Source organism: Bombus huntii, chromosome 8, assembly GCF_024542735.1.
Source record: "Bombus huntii isolate Logan2020A chromosome 8, iyBomHunt1.1, whole genome shotgun sequence".
Taxonomy (NCBI): domain Eukaryota; kingdom Metazoa; phylum Arthropoda; class Insecta; order Hymenoptera; family Apidae; genus Bombus; species Bombus huntii.
In genome coordinates, this window is record NC_066245.1 from 16,690,871 (window position 1) to 16,713,899 (window position 23,029).

Genomic DNA, 23,029 nt, shown 5'->3' on the forward strand with positions numbered 1-23,029 from the left:
TAAAATCAAGACTATTTTCTCCACTCCATGGTTATCAATTCAATTATCATATACGATTGCTCACGATAGTGTTCGAATATTTATCATAAAAAATTTGTATTCATATTTAGTGAAAAATTGATATATAGCAAGAATAACCATTTTAAATATACATATAATTAGTGTCGAAACTGATTCCACTGAATATTTAGACTTATTACTATAATAGATAATTGAGTGTTTAAATATTTTTGTGATTTCTACAAGTGTTTGATTACTTTCGTGAGCAACTGTATGTACAAAAAATACAATAACGACGATCTCCAAGAAAAAAGAAGAAAAAAAGAGCAAGGGAAGATGAATCACTACGAGATTGCGCAACGTAGCTACGACACGGAGGACTAGGTATAATTCGAAGACAAAGATGACGAAGAGATTCCAGACAGAGGGTGGAAGAGGAACGCGAAGAATTCGAAACTCGCGAGGGCGAAAAGAACGAGGAGAGGGGCAGAGTATGACAAACCGAAAATGCTCGATGTACAATCTAAAACCCTATTCAGCTTTTAAACTCTTGACAATGGCGACCAGTTAGAAAGTTTTCTACTGGTGGCTGGATTTGTCGATGCGGAGTACGAGGGATGGTGGGGGTGGGTCGAGCACGATTCAAAAGTTTGATTTATTTGAGAGGAGATTGCGAACAGCACAGGAGCCGACAGGATCAGGCCAGATTTTGCGATCGGTGGGAGAGAAAAGGGAGAAAGAAGGAGGAGGAATAAAAAAATAAAAGGGTTGAAGTCGTTGTATTTGCTGTCGGCATCCAGCCGTCCTACATGTGTGACATTTTTCAGAATTCCTTGCTGTCTGGATTGCTTCGCCATCCGCTCGACCTCGCACCATTCACAAGCTAAGAAGAAAGTCCTTTCACTGGCATGGGTCGTGAAAAGTGCTCTGAACCGTGACCATTTTCGAGAAATTAGCACGGATTCTTGGTAAAGAATTCTACAGAGAATTGCAGTAGGATTTTTCCTTGCTCGTTTAGAGGAACGACTTTCCTGGGAAATGCTTTGCACCTGATTTATTCTGTCTGATAGAACATTTCGAATGCTTAATTATTTATTGGGAGATGTTGTTATTTTGTACTGGACGTATTTCATTTACGAACCAAATAAATAATGGCTGTTCAATTTATTAATTATGATAGTTGCTAATACTTCTTAACTTCTTAACAAATAGAAATCATACGCAAATCGATCATGCACAAGATCATCCCATAAAATGAAAGAATCCATGACATAAAAAATCATGCATTTATACGACAATTGACTGTATATACATATACCGATCGAAGAATCCGAGCATGGAGTATCCTCGAACGAGGAAACGCTCAACCGAGGATAAACGTATTCACGGTTCAAACTTCAGGAAGCTTAGCAAGTAGGTATGATTCACTGGTTCGAGCTTGTTCACTACTCAAAGTATACGAAGAAGTCGAAGCAGCCCCGTAATTTGCCATTAAGACATAATGCAAAGCTTGTTTCTTTTAAAGCTCGAGAATCGAATCACGAAAGAGAATTGAATTACACGAGTTCCAAGCCCCGTTGTAAGCGGCGTCGTAATACCGGATTCCGACTAGCTATATCGTAACGTCTCGATCTAACAATCACGAAGACCTCGTGCTAAGAAGCAGAGCTGATATCGTTGTTATTCTCTTCCTTCCTTTCTCTTGCTCATACTTTCTCTCTCTCTCTCTCTCTTCCCCTTCCTCCCTCTTTCTCTCTTCTACCATTACTGCCTTTCGCTATATCGCGTGACTCGATAATGAAAACTATCAAGAATCGGAAATCGTGTGCCGTTCCCAGCGAACCTATTGTCCGTACATTTTGATATATATAATATATAATACATATTATATCTGCATATAGTATATGATGCGCATATAAATATAAACCTCGAGACTCTTTAGCGATGCGAGACAAATTAAGAAAGCGGTGGTAGGATCGAAGCCGAAAAGAATGGTAAACTTTTAGACGTACCAGAAAGAGCTTGCGTGAGCAAGGGCGTGTTGTTGTTGGGGGTGAGCTGTCCGTTGGTAAGATCCACTGAAACATAAAACTCTGATCACAACTGTTCCGTACATCAAGGCTATACGCGATATCGTACGCTCTCGCTACTCTCGTTTACTGCCACTCAGCAGAGAGTAAGAGAGAGATATGTAATACTGTCTGTAGCCGATTAAAGAAGAGAGAGTTGAAAAAAAAAAAAAGAAAAAAGGAAAAGATGAAAGAAGACGTAGAGAGACATCTGTGTGACGCCAAAGTGACGGCCGAAAGAAAGACAGAAACGTGATTTTTCCGTGTGTGTTGCTTTGTCGTTGATCTTCTCTGTACGCTGTGCGACGATCGAGCGAGCACGTTTTCCTCCTGCGTCGTGACACTTTCGCGATCCCCGGATTAAACGTTCTCTCCTTTCTTTCGTTCTTTAGCCTCGCTACAGACCTTTGCTACTCTGGTCCAACTGGAACCCGAGTCAACGTTTACTATGCTCGCAAACTCGTCGTTAATCTCTTTATTTTGGATGAATCACAACGATTACGTTTGAACACGTAAAGCGTGGTCAAATCATCGTCCACCATAAACCATGTATTTAGGTATCCCTTTCCCTTTCATCCGTGCTGCGTTACGCGATATTTACCTGCGAATATTCCACGTGCTCGCAATCGTACGAGTAACCGAATATCGCACTCTCGCGTTCGATGATTCGTAAAATATTTGCCGTGTGATAATAGAACCTATGGCTACCAATTGTCGCACGGGTTACGGCAGCAGCCCCGTCTCGTCGATTGGACGCGTCTCACCGCGCTGTTATTTCTTGCTTACGGGACCGACGAAGGCAGAAATGTATGAATCGCGATCGATGACGTGGAACAGAAGCGCTCCAGCCTCCAAAAACGTTTAGTGAACGAAATTGTGAAACTATCAACGAAACGTTTGCGTTTCATGGCGCCGATAAACTGTAATGATAATGATCGATGTTTTGCGAGAACGTGAAAAAAAAAGAAGCGGTTGAAAGGAGAGACAGATGTACAAAGAGAAATAGAGGCGCGAAGACAAACGGACAGACAGAGAGGGGAAAAAGGCGTGCTTTTTTCCACAGTCCAAAGTGAATGTCGACTTCATACATTTCTTCCGGAGTGCAGTCCGTTGGACGTGTTGCATCGGTGTCTCCGTATATGCGCGGCTTGCGTTCTCGCTTCCGGTTCCGTGGTAGAACACTGCCGGCACTCCTGACATTAATAAAGAACAAGAAGAAAGCTGAGAATGTAGGCAAAAAAAACAAAAAACGGGGACGAATAAATAAAAATAATCTTGGTAAAAAATTTGCTGCTGAGATTGTACGAGATAAAAGAGAGAAAAATACCGTTGGCATGGTGAGTTTATTTAGCTGCTCTTTTTGGCGAAACAGCGACAACGTGACGATTTAGTTATACGTGGTTTATGTACGTAAGAAGGAAATCAAAAGGTCTTCATCTTTATGAAACATTAATAAAATTGATCCATTTGGTTGACTAAAAAAGTGATTATTGAAAATAGAGTTAAATGTAGTCTGAATATAAACTGGATATTTAATTCTAATACTTTTAATAGTACGAGAAATTTTAGAAAATATCAGAAAAATTACTTCTGGGTTAAGAATAGATTTCTAATTACTTAGTCGTGATATTTGCTATGACACAAATCGTTGTAATGCTATTATTTCTGCTATGAAAGATAATTCCTAATTATGTAATCTCATACTTTAAAACTTAGACCAATAACGTTAAAATCAACCCCTCTAGGAATTTTTCAATGTATTGTACTAGTCTGAAATTTATTCTATGAGCCGAAATAATTCAATCTAAAAAAGAATAATTATAAAATCTAAGACCCGAAATCAATAATTATCTTTAACAAAAATCAATGACCAAAATAAAACCGTGTATTGACAAATACTGCAAATGCGGCATTCGCAGTGGATTCATATCGGTCCTACGGAATACATATCGCGAACAATTGCGATAACCTTCGCGCATTAATTACTCCGACGCGTTCGATAACGTGGAACTCGTTTCGGTAGACGAAAGAAAAAAAAAATAATAAATAAAGAATTTTCATTGCAAGAAAGACCGACAGAAAAATCGGAGATCCTTTATAACCGGCTAAACAAACATCGACGCGTTTTGTGCTAGCGATGAATGCGGACGTTCTGACGTCACATTCTCTGCTATTTTTTCCACGAGCTCGCTTTTCTACGAAATAAATACGGCGCCTACGCGCGAGCATTACGCTGCCCCTGGCATTTACCATTCGGAATCAAAGAAAAAAAAGGAGGTAGATGAAAAAAAATATTACACAAAGAACCACGAGTAAATGGTTTAAAGTTGGTAAAACGGTCCGCAAAGGTGGACTCGTCGCGAAGCGTATCGTATGGTAAGAGCAGCGCGGAAAGCAGAAAAAATGGACGAAACACAGAGAAAAGACGGCCCATCAAAAATAGAAATACACCCACGCGAATTGTAGCCACGTTTGGATTTATGTTCTGGGAACTGTTAGCGGTGCTGATTGATTCGAAATTTGCGTGGATTTTAGGAGAATCGAGGGGTGAATTGTCATCGATATTGGGTAAACAGGATGAAAAATAAATCAGGATGATACCAGAGTGTTTTGGACAAGTGGGTTGGGTTGTAGCTTCGAAAAGGACGGAAATGAAAGAAAATGTCCGATCTGTCAACAGTATGTATTTATGTGCGCGCGTATGGTTCAAATATTCTCCTTTCTGAATTGAATTATCTATATATTCTTTGATATAGCGATTGACATCGTTTCCCTTTTTATAATATTTAATATAAAAATTAAAAAATATGAACTTTTAGAAACTGATGATTTAACAGAAATTTAGTAGATAAAAATGTAAGAAATCGATCCGTATCGCAAAGTACATATTACTTTTTTTATTTATTGCAAAGAAAAATTATATCGATTAATTAATTCAATATGAAATCGCTTATTTGCTGCTATACGCATGCATAATTGCATGAGATTGGCGTGCAAATTACGACACATTTATTTTCTTTTATCTCTAATCGTTTTAAAGCTACAACCCAATCTACTTTCCCGAGCCACTGTGTACATGGAAAGTTATTTAGAGATAAGCATCGATGCTATAGAATAAACATAAGAAGAGATCGACGATAGTAGCTGAAAGTTTCTACATAACACAAAACATTACGATATGTCGCAAAAGCTAGCGCCAGGTTAATTGGGTTAGTGACTCCGAGTATAGATATGTACTTAAATGGTTAACCAGTTTACGAGAAAATGAAACATTACGAGTCTCATGAGGATCGAAGGAGACGCGTCGCAAACAGATTTCCCATTATAATTAAACTGATTTAGTAAATGTCTAAATATCTACAGAACTATAATTCTTGCACAAATTTTGAAAATCTCTAAATTATTTCTTGATAATAAAGTAAAGTAAGTCGAATAAAATTAATGAATACCGAAAAATGATAGGAATATGCAAAAAAAAAAAAAAAATGGTACGTTAACGCGGAAGGAAAAAATCAGCTTCGGACAGCGTGAAAACAGAGTTTTCCCAGAGTGTGGAATCTCGTTTTAGGAACGGTAACCGGCAGGACTGATAACGCGATAGCGTAAGGGGGTGAACGGACCATAAATCGCGGATCGACGTGATTTGTATGGGGTATCACGCCGCTTAATGGTGTGGCTTGTCTCTATCGAACGGTCGAACTCTGGCCGGAAGTTTCGAGCCACTGCCAGGTTACAGAGGAATATTCGCCACGTGTCTCTATCGCGTGACAATTTACATGACTTCATATCTTTTTCTCACCACGCAATCCTCAGCTATAAATGGGAATGATATGACCAGAGAACTACGTGGTTCGCATTTGTCACTAGATTACGCGAGGATGACTCCGAAGAAACCGTCAAATACAAACAATATTTCATCATTGGTAACACACGAAAAGAGGTAAGCTCCATGGATACGATCCAGGGAAAGCTCTTGCGATCCGATTAAGTAATATGGATTAAAAGACTGCGTACGATGCGGAGGAATACGTGATGCACTCTTGATTGTAGAACCGTGATTGTGGTACGAAATACGTAATTCTATAGCGAATGTGAGATTGAGATTATTGGTGCATAAGAGGATTATTGTTACACGTAGCTTTTTGTAAAATTTAAATGTTTTATCACATTTCCGATTAAGGAAAGATTGCTTTCATAGATTATTTTAGTTTTGACGTTAAGGGGGTATTCTAGTCTAGAGGCATGAATTTCGGGCGGTTTTTGTAGCTCTGTACAAACGAAACAAAAAATATTTTTACTATCCATTTTTTTATCATTTGTTTATTGACACTTTAAGATTACATGAAAAATTAACTGAAAAAATCTCAAAATTCACAAAGTTATGAACTGGCAAAGTGGGGGTTCAAAAAAAAGGGCGTCCTGGCGTGCATGATTTCAACCCTTCTAGTCATCTGAAGCAATAAAGCCGAACGGATTCTTAATTAGTATAGATGCGGCTATATCATGAACCTTGCAAAAGTCAAAACAATATTTTTTCACAAAATGGCGGCTGTTTGAAAAAAATTTTCCTTTTTAGCATGTTTTTTGGCTATTCCGAATTTTTTAAAAATAGTAAAATTAAAAATTTTGATTTGAGCGTGGTTGAGGCGATAGAGGAATGTATAAAGAACATTCACACCAAATTTCAAATAAATCGGTTCATTAGAACTTGAGACATCGTGCACGCCAATTCGAAAAAAGTAGTTTCGAGAAAAACGCGTTTAAAGTTTTGAGATAAGTTTACTCGGACAACGTCTACCGTCTACTGTTCATTTGTTCCGGTCGGACCGGAGCAGATGCCACGTCACAAAAATGGCTGTAACTCATAAAATAATTGAAATTTTGAAAAATACTTTTAAGGGCATATTCTTGAATGTCTGAACTTTGGGAATATGAAAAAAAAAATTTTTTCGATTTTTTCAAATTTCTAGACTAGAATACCCCCTTAATACGTAAATTTGTAATCTGCGTTTGTAGTATCCTTTGGCCTGCTTAATTGCTGATTTTGTATTCATTTCATTCTTTTTGAAATTTTCTGACTTCAATTAAATTAATTACTTTTTTAAGAAGAAACCAATTATTCATCTGTCAAATAAGACCCAAACCATAGACGGAATAATTACATATTAAACAAAAGCTAAAAACGTTAATAGAAGTTAAATAATAGTTCACTCATTTGTAATTCTCTAATACAAGACACTAAGGAATTTAGTCTCAATCGTATAATCAATAACATATATGTTTCTCCGCAATAAGAGCACATCGAACCTGATCCAACCGCTCGAACAATGGAGGTTGCTGGAACTTTGAGGGAGCGTAGCGTAAGAAAAGCGGGGACACGCGAGAAGTAATGGACGAAAATCGGAGTGCTGTAAGAGCCTGGTGACAAATGAACCGGGAAACTTCGCCCGCAGACGTTTATCGAACGTTTCACAGAAAGAAGGGGGCCATGTGCCGAGATAGCTGGTTCGGAGATTCTAGATCTCGCAATTCACGAAAGAAAAAAAAGGAAAACAGAGAGAGAGAGAGAGAGAGAGGGAGAGAGAGGGAGAGAGAGAGAGAGGGTGTCGGTAGCGCCCAGACTATCTCGTATCCAAAAATGTTTGTACACGCAATGGGAAAATCAAGTGCAGAATGCACGCGATAGCATCTAGAACCGAACTTCTTAATGCTCATGTGTTTCGATCGTTTTCATCGAAACGGCAAACGCATGAAGATCTAGGCCAAGAGTTCATCTATTTCAAGTGTATCTCCAGCTGACGTAGATACGATCGAGAGTCTGTATAACGGGAGGGGAACGGTCTGCACCGCGAAATCCACTCGTGGGGTATGAAATATCGGCCAGCAAGGAGACTGTGAGGTCTTGATAGGAGAATAATTTTGATCAGGTAAACCTGTGTCGGCCAGTACAGATCGGGTAATTTTTCAATTTATTTAACACTGACTCAAACAGCTCCAGAAATGGACTCGTGACATCTGTTGCTGTTACTTTGAAATCCATGCTTCGAATAGGACGAAATTGACGTGGACGAAGGAACGGAGGAACTTCGAGAATAATTGAAACTATAATTTTTCGTTCGTTCGAGTTTTCTCTGGTTTCAAAATAATAAGAAATTTAATTGGAAAACGAAATTGGCGAATGTTTTGGACACAATGGATGAGAATGAACATAGGATTCGTGAATACCTTCTTAAACTGAAAAGTGCAAATGAAACGAGCTATCTCGTTGACTACATATTCAGAGAAAACTAAACTGCTTTCCGTCGATCGATACGATGCCCGACGATTCTTAGAGTGGGCAATAAAATGCACGTGTCTCTCCGACAGAATATTTCTATACATCCTTATGTATATATCGCGGGCATAGATAGCGTTAGCGCAAGTACCGATTTGTTTTTCTCGGACAGGAGTGGGTGACGGCAAATATATATCTCACGCTGCTGATAAAATACATCTTCTTGAAATATCGGTGAAAGTTAAGGATAGCGTCGTAATGCAAGCGGAGGAAACATAAATATGACGGTTCACGAAGCGACGAGAGGAGAAAAAAGCGGTGTACGATTAAATTTCAACGATTTAAAACGATTAAGAATAATTTAAAATCGTAATGCATTTTTATATCGTCAATTTAAATTTGATGTGAGAAATTGTTTTGTGACGACGAATTTCGAGCGAAGAAAAAAAGATAAAAAAGGCGTTTAGCGTATGCGATTATCACATCTGAACGTAACGCAACATGATTGCATCACGTACCATTATTAATACATGATTTAAAGCATTCACTGATCGTGACTCGATCATTCGTGCAGCGAAAAAGCACCCTCGTTATCCTGAAATATGTTCAAGCGTACAGCCTCGACGAAGCAACACACTGGACGAATCACGCGCTCGATCAACAATGATGACGATGGTTAATAAGTTGATTAACAACAGGCTGTTAGTTGGTCATGTCCTCGTACAGCGACGAGAACGCGAAGCATCAACAAAGGGAACAATTTTAACATGGTTCAATCTGCACATCCTAAACTACACACACGTATTCAACGAACGAATACACCGATAATAATTGTAAACCTTCGAAACAGTATGGATAGGCATAAAAATAGTGGTGAAAAAGTATATGTAATAAATCGAGTATCTTCAACGTCGAAACTCTCTAAGTAACTACGTACGCGTTCAAAAACTGTGGTCTCACTCGGCTAAATATTAACTAAAATAATTAGCGTTCTAATACACTAGTCAATTAAACTCCAACGGTATTCAAAAAACATTAACAACGATTCGAGGTAACAGGTATTCAAGTTACTAACGTATCCAAAAAAACACTATTCGCAGATACAGCGGGTTGGTGAGTACAATAGAAAGGGATAATAATATAGTATAATACGTATTAAAAAGATACGGACAGTTAAAAATCTGCGGATATACACACGACACACAAAAGAAAGATATCACTCTCATACTATCTACATACTAATCTACTGTTCTATCAAAGTTATTCTATAAACTATGGATCGACGATTTCGAGGCTGTGGTCGGAATCTTTTTGTCTTTTAACCTTTGACGTCCGCCACGACCTCCAAGCTCGCCTTTCTTCATTACTACTGTGTCTATAACCATTTAATCAAACTCAGACGACACTTAAAATTTCTCTTTCAATGGATAAAGATACTGTTTACGGTCAGTCGACGTGTTCTATTTTATGTCGAAATTCCGACTAATATAGCCTAAACACCGCTAAGGCTGCCAACTATCCTTGTTCCGTGTTAAACTCGCATATGTCTTGTCGCAACTCGGACAAGCTCGATTGAGGTTAATTTAGCGAACGATAATTAATTTTGTTAAAAATGGTACGCTTAGTTGGCAACCTTATACACTAACTAGTTCAATTACTGTAAACGTTAAATTACAAAAGTCAAGTTGACAACGAATCTCTTTTACTACTGACTGCTTCTAACCAGAGGCTATTTATATCCGTTCAGCTCGATTTGTCTAAGTTGTCTACGTATTCGTACCACCACGGGACGATATTTTATGTTGATATAACGAATTCACGATATATATACTCCAATGATCTATTTCTTTGCCATACATCGAAGCGTAGAAATCATAAATTGACAAAACATTAGCGACCGATCGCCCCGTCGTGGTCACGCTAAATTAGTACTATGAATAATGTATAATAATAATAATAATAATAATAATAAGAATAATAATAATAATAATAATAAAAGACCACTGTATATACGACGACGTTTCTAAGAGACAGTAGGTTTAGGTAGATGGTAGATTACTCGCCCCTAGGTGACTGCATCTTCGAGGTAGTCTTCGTCATCGATCTCGGCAACAGTCCTGTCCCAGACGTCTGCCTTCCTCTTTTGAGATTATTCGACTCGAAATTTAGCCGTATTTCACGCGATAACAAAATGTGACCCATAGCCGGTGCAACGGCGACGAACGGAGCGAATTCTCGCGACAAATTCTGTCGCGTGTATCGTGTCATGGAAGCTGATATTCCACAGCGTTTCTACAGGAGCGCGAGAACAATAACTTCGTATCCGGCGAACAAAAGAATGTTGGACGCGAGATACAAACGATCGTTTATGAAGAAAAAAAAAAAGAAGATACAAACGTATATCGTGGTTGCAAGTAAGAGAAATTCCAAAGGCAACGATTCGGGCCCGGAAGGAAACGAACGGAGGTCTTCATCGACTGTTGGCACTTTCGTTTGGCTATGGGTCGCGCGACCAAGGGAAAGCTTTTGTTCTTTCAATCGTCGACTGTTTTCAGTTTTCACTAGAACTACAGACATTGAGCTTCAATGCATGCATCCTTTTGACTGGAAAGAACGTTAGTCGAAAAATGTACGCGAACGAGGGTGTCCAAGGTGTAAGAGTATAATTCAGAGTAGGCCACACCTTATTCACGAATGGAAATCCTTTCCTTGATGGATTTTACAATCGTTTCGGGAAGGATTCGAGAAGCTTTCCTCTTCCATGCTACATATATATACGTATTGTACACACAAAATTTCTCGCGATTACGTTCCCGTTACGAAGAGAGAAAGAAGGGAAAAACCAGAAGAACAGGTCTAAAGACGTTAGGCTAAGTTCTAGTGAAAACTAATGCAGCAGTTTAGGCTTCTTTACTCATTACGAATAATAAAACTGGAAATCTTGGAAAGTAACTATGTACTATGAGCTAGGCAATCATCCAACACCAGTACAAGATACGGGATTTAAATATATATATATATAAGTATAATATAATTATGTATATGTGTATACATTAGTCAAATATTTTTGTTACCATTACTTCTGGGCTATTCTAGATACTATAAAGAAGAGAGTATCACATGAAGAAAAGTAGAATATAGGAAGAGTGAAGATATTTTACGCTATCTTTCTTACGTAGAAAGCAATCATCTCTTCAGAATACTTCATACAACAACGTATCGTCGCGTTTTCGTTATAATTCTAATCTCTATATCGTTACTCGACTCGAACTTCAAGTTTTTCATCACACCTGCGTCCGCTTCCATTCGCGGAACGATGTGCGACGATAAATACGAAAAGCAATCAACACACGAGACTACGTGACTAGAATAAAAGAAAGAAAGAACGGCCGTAAACAATTCGTATTCCGTTACGCGGGACCAACTTCATTTTATAATATAATGTAGACATTATAATTTATCCCGACTGGAAAGTATCGAAGAAGCTGAAGCGTTGTGACGGGTTACAGGATGCGCAGGGTTATCCGTGGAAAGAAAGTCAAGCCAGAGTATAAAGTTTTTAGAAATCCTGTATCGATTCGAGTAAACAGAAGTCGTTTGGAGAAACAGAAATGCATTACGAACAATGGGGATAAGGAGAAGAGGGCGGTAAGCGAGGAAGGAAAACGGAGATTGAAAAGAGTCGACGAAAAGTAATTCCAAACTTTCGACGCGAAATCGTTCGCCGCGGCGGCTACCCTTAAGTCGCTTCTTCGATACTCTGATCGGTTCGAGGAGCGTTCCACTCCCATCTGAAATACTAATTATAGCGATGATTAAAAGGCAACGTAACGAGATAATGACGGGAATTAAAAGGCAACGAATTACGCGATGAGTTAGGTCCCGATCGAGCGGTAAATCAATTTTTACCGCTTTTTATTCTTTTCCAACCGTTTACGTTCGAACTGATCGATAGTGTCGCGGAAATTGTTGAAATTCTCGGTGATTAACTGCATCGACACTTTTATTCATTGCGTGTGTTCAATTTCCATTCCATTACGTCGTACGTAGAGCACATTCGAAATTCCATTACGTTCTTTTTTATTTTCATCACCTTTAATCAATGATCGTTTGAACAAATCCAACGGGCCCCGGCTCGAAAAACAGTCGACGAACTTTTCAGCGAATTAAATTCCGTCCGCGCGTGAAATATGTGTTTTTCCTTCGGTGCATCGCGAAAGAGGGAAAAACTACAGAGGGGAGGAATGGCGAACAGATCGAATCGAGAAGATGCTTTTCGGTCAATGTCGATATCGTCCTGTTCTAATAGGTTCGATATTAATATTCCGGGGACGCGACGAGGATATACGGGCACGCCTTCCTCGAGCTTTTTCCCGCGGAAATCAACGAACCCGACCATTTCGCGGGTGTAATCCAATTACATTAAAAAATTTCAAACGAACCGGCACTTTCTTTCTACGTTTCCCCTTGCTCTCTACATTCCGAATATTTCTGAACCGACAAAATGGCCGGGTGTCCGTGATTTCCTGTTCGATTCCCGTCAAAGAACGATCGAATGAAATCAGGATGTTTCCTCCCCTCGTTGTGATTCATGATTAAAACGGAAATGTTGTTTTTATTTAAATTCGCAGATACGTTCGCGACATCTTTCCGATAAGCCGGATCGTCGACTTCGGTGATGAAATGGTCACAGGCGGAACAACGAACAAACGGATGCACAAACTATAATAACAAAATACGACGTTCTGTCTCCTAAGCATTCCATAAGAATATACATAATATGTTTATATAATATATAAATGTATATAACAGTATGTGTACCAAAAATCCTACCAATCCAATATAATAGAACACTATTGTTAAACAATGCTCGAACTATGGGTACCTAAGACAACTAATTGGCAACAAAGACTCGTATCCAATTAATTAAGAACAAGTAACGTGGACCGTGTAAAGAGTTGATATGTTTAATGGATAATCAGTTCGTGTATGGTATGTGATCGTGTGCGGTTTTGGGACAGTGAACGTTTGTTTGAATTTATGGTTCAGCGACGTAGTAAATGATTTCGATAGATTTCTAAGCGGCGAGTGCGATTTAGTATAAAACAAGAGCGTGCGCATTTCCGTTGGCCGACTGTTAAATTGAATCACTAGTTTCGAATGAGTTCACGAGCTGCATAGAACGGGTGGAAATTGCTTGAAATTGACGTAGAATGTAGAAGGAAAATAATACGAAGATTCGATGATACTTTAATTCGCTATTTTATGCGGTGGAGCAAGCCGTAATTTACTTCGTCTTTCTAAAGGAGGTACTCAGACGTGTTTTATTTAGCGGATTTTCTACGGATATTGGAACAAAATTCAAGCTCCGCATACGCGCATTAATTACCAAACAAAGGCACGTTTGACAGTACTCATTTTTCGCAATGTGATTTTCATACAAATCATTTTCATACAAATAACATCGTTTTAATTTCAGCCGACTAATTATCTCCGTTTTTCGACGATCAACCGACTCTCATTGTATTTTAATAACTACCGCTATCGATCGAGCAACAATGCCGTTATCGCGGATTTACTAACATACTCTAAGAGAAAAAAAGAGAGAAGGACTTTAATTACAAGAATGAGATGTATTGTTTATCAAAATGTTATAGAATGGAGTATGCTAAGCACTAAAGATTATCGTTTAAACCGGGTTCGAATCGATAACTATAACAGACCAATTCACGATGCGATACCACATGGAGATGTTTTGCAATGTGAAAGTGTACAGGTGAAGGTGTTAGTGTGTGTATCTGTGTTTGCATACGTGGAATTTGGGTACGTACTACGTACTACGGATTACGGTTACCGTCAACACGAGCGAGAACACGAGAACTTGGTGGAACAACCTGGCACTTTGGGGTTGAAGCTTACCGGTGCAACCCCCGCTGGGGCTCACGGACACTCGGCCCACCCTTGGCCCCACTGCGCGGTACACGACCGCTCCTACCCAACAACAGACATCACCGATCTTACATTATGCACACTTTTCCCCGAGATATCGCGATTATAGAACTTTATTATGTATCGTGTTATGGTTATACGTATGTACACTAAGTTTATGGGAATTCGTGGGAATGTGACTGTTTCGTTGCTGGATGAAGCTCCATAGAAGAATTATATTATTTATTATATAAGGATAAGCTGAGCTTGTATAATTTAACTAGTTTTACACTCTGTATGTAATTTACGTGTGAAAAAAATATTACTGAATTTTTATTTTTTAAGGGTTCCTAGAGAAACTGGTATATGTAATTAATAACATGGAAATCGTATTATTAAAGTTTCTTTTAATTGATAGGGTACGAATTGCGTAACAGCCGATATCATTACGTTGACGAGACGCTTAATCCAGCATCGTAAGTTTCGAGTACCTCCTAGAAAATGCAAGTCAAAGTTGCTCTCTGCCTCCAACTCGGCTCATAATATCAGAACTGCACTCGTTCGAAAATACACAATTGCACGAGTATGCTTTTTCCCGAGTTTAATCCCGGGATGTTGAATATTGAATGCTGAGTTATTTCACGAAACAAGTGTATCGATTATGTTAGATGTTATCTAGCTCATAGTAGTTCGAACTGAGAAACACTATCTCGTATTAGAAGAAAGATGTTAATTTCTTCTCTATTCTTTTTTGTTTGTTTGAAACATTCATGTCCAATGCATTTGTTCCATATCTCTAGATCTTTTTCTTCTAATACAAGATGCGATGGATGTTCTGTTTTTCCTTTCAATATCATCCGTTTTGCGTGGTAGATTTTATTTATTACAGACATTCATTATTTATAATCCTTAATCATTATAATAATAGAGCTTCAGCGAATTATTACATTGTGTCGTTAATATGTACGCACGTGTAAATAAACTTGTTCTCTCATTTTGCTTCAGAGCGATATCTCTGATAGACATTAGGTGTTACGTTTCTTTTCATCTTATTGTTTTTTTTATATATTTTGTTTCTTACGTTTTTTTCTTCATTTTACCGAGTACCCATTGAAATGTTTACAAAACTCTCGTGACTGCAGATTTCCACTTATCAATTTGTTTTCTCGTCTTATCGTTGGCGTTTTTTAATAAATTGCCCGAACCTCGCTGGATGGTCTCGGAAATTCGGTTATTCCTTTACAAGCATCGTTTGCAAGGCGCATCGTCGTTAGAGCATAAAGTTTCACAGAAGAAGCGTTTCGTTTTATCTTTTTTTTCCCCTTTAAATTTACATCAAGAAAGATATATATACGCGTATGTATAATATACAATTCTCATCGGCCAATGAGTCGAACGTCATCTGTAAGCATGGGTAAGAAAACTTGAAGTGACTTCCTGAGATAATTTCCGTTTAAACAACACGTGTATCAGAGCGGCAATGATAGAAAATAAACTTTTAAAAAACACAATATCCTTTCGTAATAATAAAAATGTATGCGTTCGAGTCCGAGATTAATAATAAAGTCCGTTAAGGTTAGTCCATAACGATCATTAAAATATACTTTATGTACATTTGAAAAATGTAAACGACGATAAATATTATCCGATCGACGATCGAAAAGATTTATATGTCGAGAGAGTAAATTAGTATAAAATTTTCATCTCCTTCCTATATGACACTCAGATCTTCGTATTATCGAAATCTCCGCATTCAGATAATGATTCAACGTGATAGAAAGGTTAAGGGGACAAAAATCGAAAAAACCGACTGCACAAAACGCCTTATTTCGATCGTTAATATTTAGCGATTATCCATATTTAAACATTTCAATATCATCATCATCATCATCATGGACGGTATAATGTTTTGAACGTTTCCCCAATTTTCTAACTTATTACGAGTGACGAGAACGACGCGTGTCTTCAAGTATTCTTACGGATGCTGGTGCCTTTTAGCACTTCGTTTACTCGTCGTCGACGCAAATAATTCGGTGAGAGTGCAAAAGGCGGTCGATCGATCGGATTCCGGATCGGGCAACGTATTATAGAAACCCACGCGCGATCACAGCGATATAACAACAATTCTTACGAATAGCAACAATCGGACCATAGCTCGATAACGTTAACCGCGTCAAGTTTTTTTTCTCTTTTTTATATCGACGTATACATGTCGCGGAAATTTAACTAACAATTTTTTTAAAACTTTTCTCTTTCTTCGTTTCAGGTGATAAACGATAAACGATAAAAATCCATCGAAAATATGAACAAAAGTAAGCAACGTAGAATCAAAATTTTTCGCACAATAATCGCAATGACAAACAATTTTATTTATTTCTTCTTTCGTGTTTCTTATTTCTTTCTTTCTCTTTCTTTTCTCCTTTTTCTTTCTTTTTTTTTTTTTTTTTTTGTTACAGAGGACGGTGATGTTAACGCGAGCGAACTATAGCCACGCATAAAAGTATCAATAATATTGTTTAAGCATCGTGTCGTTAACATATATATAAGCTCAGGACAGATGTATCTTCTCTTTGGCATCAGCTTAATTAACGCCAGCGACTGAATTGTCTCTCTCGTCGGTTTCTCGCAAAATCCTCAATGTCCACTAGTTTTCTTTCTTTCTTTCCAATCATTCCGTATACTTTTTATTCCCATCTCGTCTTCCAATGCTTTCTTGTACGGGTTCATGTCGCTGGCTCTATTACGAAACTATAAACTCATGCAAGCGAGCGTTTTAAAACCTGATTTGCTTTCCTCGTGATTCCTCGCTTAATACTGTATTAACGGTACGAGAGACCAAGGACGGACAGCTCGGTCCTCGTCATCTTTTGCTTTTCGTGCACGCAAACTCCTATACATCGTGTATGTACGCGATTCACGCCGTGAACGTCGGTATCGTGGCTCGCAATCCTTCGAAGGATCGTTCGATCTTAGTCTTTTATCCCAGCTTTTTCTTACGTTATCTTTTTTTCTCTTGTTCTGTTACTCGTTGTTTCATTCATTAACGACGACTCGAAAAAAAACACAATAGAATCGAAATCACGAATCACAGCTTTCGCGGAACGTATACTACGTTGCACAACAGGAGATGGGTTGGATTCAGGGATAAAATATCGTCAAGGGACGTCGAAACTGGACGACCGAGAAAGCAAGGGCTCGAGAAAGGATTCGCGGTAACGCGTTGTAGAATGAATGTTCCTCGTTGAGTCTTTCGTTGTAATTAATTACCATCGTTAATCCGGATCACCGGCTGTGAATTGCATATACATCGCAAACAGGTCACGGGAGACAGGAGTCGATGCGTGCTATTTTGTTGACATTAATGGGATATCAATAGTCCTATTAAGGGATTGGTTGGGTCGCGATTGTTTTCGAAATCCAGTCGCCGAAGGCTGTACGTATAATTAGTCGACAAGCGCGACAATAGATGCTACGTAAGTATTAAACTGCTTTATTTATCGGATTAATTGAAATTAAGCCGTAATTACTGACATGAATGTTTTATAATTGTTGCCTAAAAAACTGTTCGTGTTTGTTTGCGCGATGTCTTTCTTGTTTAACCATTTGAAGAAGACCTCTAGCATTATGAAGAGTATGAAATTGTAAAATGTAAATAGTAACTCGGTATGATTATTCAAACATTGATAATTAAGGTATCAAATTGGATTGATAATCTGTCAGGAATATGGTCACTTTGAAAGAAACAAAAAAAAAAAAAAAAAATAGAAAAACAAATGTTAACGCTAAAATACAAACATTATTTTATGTTCCCTCTTATGACATTCCCCAAATTTTTATTTTCATGTTACTACATTAGTTCAATGTATTATTTGATTACAAACTGATAAGGAAACTTTTGCTAGTCGTAATTATCACGAACGTTTATGTTCTAATAATTAATCAGAGGACTTAACGCCTTTTTCCCGATGTCGTCCTTGCTTTCACGTTCCATTAGCAATATTCGACGGAAAGGTGGCGGAGGGTGAAAATCGAGGACATCGAACAGGCGTGGAAGATAAACAGAAGAACGATACAAAAAGCATAATTTTCTCGTTAACTGTCTTTTGGGCGGTTTGCTTCGGTGCGGTAATCTCTTCTACGAGGGTCGGTACTCTCTTTCTTATGTTTTCTTTACTTTCGCCTAACTTTTAGCGGATGCCTTATTCTCTACGTTTAGCAATACGTAATTTGCTCTGGATAAGAGATAGCAGTATCGCAACTTCAGCATCCTGTCGATTCTGTGTCGTCCGCTAGATCCCGCTTTTATAACGTGATCTTCGCTTCTACATTTGCATCTAGTCGTGAAACAACATTAACCGAAATAAATCGTAGAATACCATCGGATCAAGAATTTCCAATGAAAAGCGGCTGTGCAGGCGTTTGCGTGCGTGGTGTGCCTTTATTAATGTTTTAAATTCAATCTGTTTGACCGTGTTTGAAAGCACGAAATATATTTTCGAAATAAATTGCTCCCGAGTTCGTAGAAACAGTTCGGTTCGATGGTTATTTCAAAACTTCCAAGCCACGGTATGTGTTCATTTAAATATAAAAAGAATCGAAAGGTCTCAGTCATTGAAATATTCGAAAATATTCTTGGCCTTTCCAATTAATTACTTTCTCAACAAATTTGTTGTGATAATTGTTTCTCAAGGTTCAAACAACACATCACAAATCATATCAAAATAAATTATTATTCCAAGTGATAATGTGATTGCAAGAAACTCGATTTCTCTAAACATTCTCATAAACGGTCTATTAAGACATTCTCATACATAGAATACTGACAGGATGCTTCAGCTTGAACACCCGGAAACGCCTATATCGTTTTATGTCTATATGACCTACGCTAAGTGTTTTCGATTAAAACTGTTTAGCTTAGAGATTACATAGAATGTGACTACATTTCAACCACTACAAAGATCAAACGACTACAAGAGAGAAACACGTTAAACTTCTTTTCAGACTGACAGGAATCGTGGTAACAAGGATTTGGATGCGTCGATGGAGAGGAAGAACTGGACCATTTAGGCTTGAAGGAATGAAATCTCGATCCAGGAACCTAGGAAAAGAGACAGAGAGATATAAAGGATATCAGAATATTTAAACATCGACCTACGCACAATTCTCGTTGCGATAAATCAATTTATCATTATACTTTCTTCTTGCACCTGTGTCTACCCCGAAACTTGCAACTATCTACTTGCGTTGTACGTCTTCGAACGGATTCATTTCTCACTTTGTCACAACCTTCCCTCCCCCACACATACGCATGCACAATAAAGAAGGGGCAAGAATGATTTTGACTTCGATCTTGATTTTTCTTTTACGCTAGATCGCTGCTTATCTCCACGGGGCTACATACTCGGCTATCATATTGATTAGCTGGTGAGACTGTCGCAAATCATCATACGTTGACGTTTTTCGGTAGAAAATAACTTCGACACTCTCGTCAAATTTTAGCATTTTAAACTAAATCTAAAATTCAGAATTTTCCAAATATATATATATATATATATCTATAAAACGAGCTAAACTTTTATTTACTGCTAAATGTTCTCGAAGCAAACGATTCCACAGTTCGTTTCGAAATACCTTGAAAAAACTGGAGAAGCTGGAGATCTTGCGCCAAAACTGAAAACGTGGATATCGAACGAACGTTCAATTAAAAAAACGAACTAGATATTTCCTCACGTACGCCAAGCGTACGAACGCGCAACAGCCTCGCCTTTGGGCATCCTAGATTCGGACCGTGCGTTCATCTCTGTACTCTTTTCTGTTTCCTTGTTATATGATTTCCTTTCAAAGTGTGACGGTATAAGAGAAGATATACATTAACTACCTACGGTTCTACTAGTAAAGAGAAGAAGAAGAAGAAGTTGTAGTAGTAGTTTTAGTTGATGAAATGGAGGAGCAGAAAAAAGAGAGAACGTCAGAGGAGGGCTGAGAGGGGCCTTGATGTTCGGGTAAACCGGATAAATACTCGGCCCCGTCTCTCGCGTGCATCGATTTCTCTCTTTTCCCTTTCTCGGTTCGGTGTTTACGTGTTTTACCCGTTTCATCCCTCGCAGGGACTTTTCCTTCTTTCCTGTCTATTCGAACGTCAAATTTTTTCGCGGAAAGCAGCGCTGCGCTTACGCAACTAATCTCTTTCCTTGTATCGCAGCTATTTTCTCATATATGTGTACATATGTGTGCAGTGAGCCAGCATGCTCGCGCACATTTTCAGTATTTTCTTTGTATAAGATGTGTGTATGTGTTCTTGTTTTGCATGTAGATGATAATATGTCGATAGGTGTCATGTGTATATGTATGGATGGTGTTACGCGTGCGTGACGGGTTTCTCTTTTCGATATATCTTGTGTTTTTAGCAATACCTAATGGAATGGGGGTAGAGGCAGACGACGCTTTGCTTGACGAAGGACCACAGAGTTTGCCAGCCATGCGTCTGTGAACATTTTCGTAACTTCCGGTCAAGAGATTCACGTGAGAAGAGGGTGTATACATATTTACATTATATAATTCTTTTTTTCTGTTTTTATTTCTTTCTGTTCATTTCCGATCACGGTTATTTCGGTATACGAGTTTTTTTTAGCGGATACCAGAGCAATTAAGAGGCTCGGTGGTTCGTTGTTGCTCAGAGTTGGGGAAGGGTAGCTGCGATTTTTTCGTTCAGCTCTCATCGTGAAAAAATATTCAGCAAACAAGCTCGCGGCAAAATCGCGCTTGTTCCGATGACAGCTTCACGCCAACGCTTTCCCAACACTGTTCCTCTGTTGGGTAGAAAAATCGTGACTCATCGATGCATGGAAGTGTTCAAACTCAAACAGGATTTTATTTCTATAGCGGATATATTATTTCTCTGCAGGATGAGTGCGAAACACGTAGACAATAAATTGGCTGTATTTAGCTAACGGAAAGGTACTTCCTTGTAAAAGGTGTACGTACGTTCGATGCTCCGATGCAATGATCAAACGTTTAATTGTAACAAAAAGGATCAAGTGTAAATGGAGAAATTTCAAACATCGACCAGTCACGTTCTCATCAATTGTAATGGTATGGATGTCTTTTAAAAAATACTGATAGAACTGAAAAAAGAGTTTTTTAGTCAGACAATACGATGGTTTTGTCCCTTTGAAAACATGAGGCGAGCCAATCGCGAACGAACAAAATCTGGCTTGTCAGTCAAATCGTTCCTTGTAATTAGAAGTGTCCCAATATCGCGTTGTTTGCGACAACGATGAATAATAATAGAGCTAACACGAAATACCGTACAATATCGAACAGGAAACGAAACAAGATAGAACCAAACGCGCCGCAAAAATATATGGCGAAAGAGAATATCAGCGATCATGTCCTTCGTAAGAAAAGGTATGAGCTTAAAGAGGCCGATCCGACGAATAACGCCGCCACACGTATTACAGTAGCATATTGAATGTATCGATCAATGGTTTGTTCGTCATCGTAGAAATGAATAATGTTCGATTGACAATCTATATACGGTCCGTATATCAACAAATATGAACAACATTAATTTACATAGTTCCCTTTGTATATTTATATATATATACATATATTTATATGTATATAATTCTTCTTCTTATTTATATGAATTGTGTATATATAATTTATTCCTTTCTATATATATATATATATAAGTATGTATATTTCCACGAGCACATACGTGGATGTGTGTATGGATAGCAAATAGCAGCATATCGTTAAGTTATTGCTGACCGTACTCGTACATTCCTAATAACTCTATCTACAGTCCGATGCATTCCACAAACAACTACGATTGGTTTTAACCATTAACTAACCCTTCTTTAGCGAGTCGACTGTTGGATCATGATGTCATATTAGTGTTGTATATCTCAATATGATAATCTGAATATTTTAATATTTTTAATTAATTTCGTTGTCGATCATTAGTATCATCCACGTGATCACTTTCTAATGTTGGTCAAAGCAAAAGTTCTAGCAACCTCCACAACGGTCAATGCGTTAACGATTATTTCGATATGAAAATTACGGCAATTCAATCTATTCATTCGATATTTAAACAAATGTCGATTAAAAAAAAAAAAAAAAAAAGAGGACAAAATTCTATACGGTCAGATTCTGTCAATTTCGCACGTTTCGCGGAGAACCCACTGCACCCACCCACGTACCTACCCGTCCATATGTAACCGTATAAACGCGCGTATGTACACGCTTGGTCCAAAAGCGGCTCACGTCGCGCGAACGACATGCATAGTCGTATATAGCACGCGATCACGACCGCTTTCCGACCGCTTTCCGACTGCTACCGTATATTCCTGCTATCCCAAACGTATTTGTATCGAACACGTACGAAGATGAGATTCCGTTCGTCCTCCCAAACGAGCAGACGAGCTGATGTGTGTATGCGCGCTCGCGTGCACGCGCGCTACGACGACGCCGCGAAATCCACAGACCGGCAGGTGTCGCGTGTAAGCTTCGGATACTTGGGATTCTTAGCTCGAACCCCAGCCCTTCTCCGGTTCGAACGCTTCGAGCGCAGCTGAGAGCTACGTTGCGCAATATGTACAACGGTGTCCGGCGCGTCAGTGTGTACATGCGTATTCGTGTGTATGGTACAAGGGCGTACAACCCTTTAGAAGCGCACGATACGATATAAAGTGCGACGTCGCGGGAAGAATTGAGAAGCGGACTGGATTCGCGAGACTTTACCCCTCTCGCA

At 38.6% G+C, this 23,029-nt stretch overlaps 1 protein-coding gene across 7 annotated transcripts in view; it reads right to left on the reverse strand.

Annotated features, from left to right (window-relative positions):
• The window catches only part of LOC126868420 (RNA-binding protein Musashi homolog Rbp6), a 773,477-nt gene that overhangs the window by 16,973 nt on the left and 733,475 nt on the right, over positions 1–23,029 (reverse strand). For 2 of the 7 annotated variants that reach the window (XM_050623815.1, XM_050623809.1), the window contains 2 exons: positions 3,158–3,262; positions 2,013–2,078 (listed from right to left, as the gene is read on the reverse strand). The exons of 1 other annotated variant lie outside the window; for it this stretch is intronic. In XM_050623815.1, coding sequence (XP_050479772.1) covers positions 2,013–2,078; positions 3,158–3,262 — 171 coding nt within the window. Of the gene's footprint in view, positions 1–2,012; positions 2,079–3,157; positions 3,263–10,413; positions 12,143–14,262; positions 14,335–23,029 lie in introns of those variants that run through there. 4 more of the 7 variants (XM_050623810.1, XM_050623812.1, XM_050623811.1 and 1 more) reach the window with 4 other exon arrangements.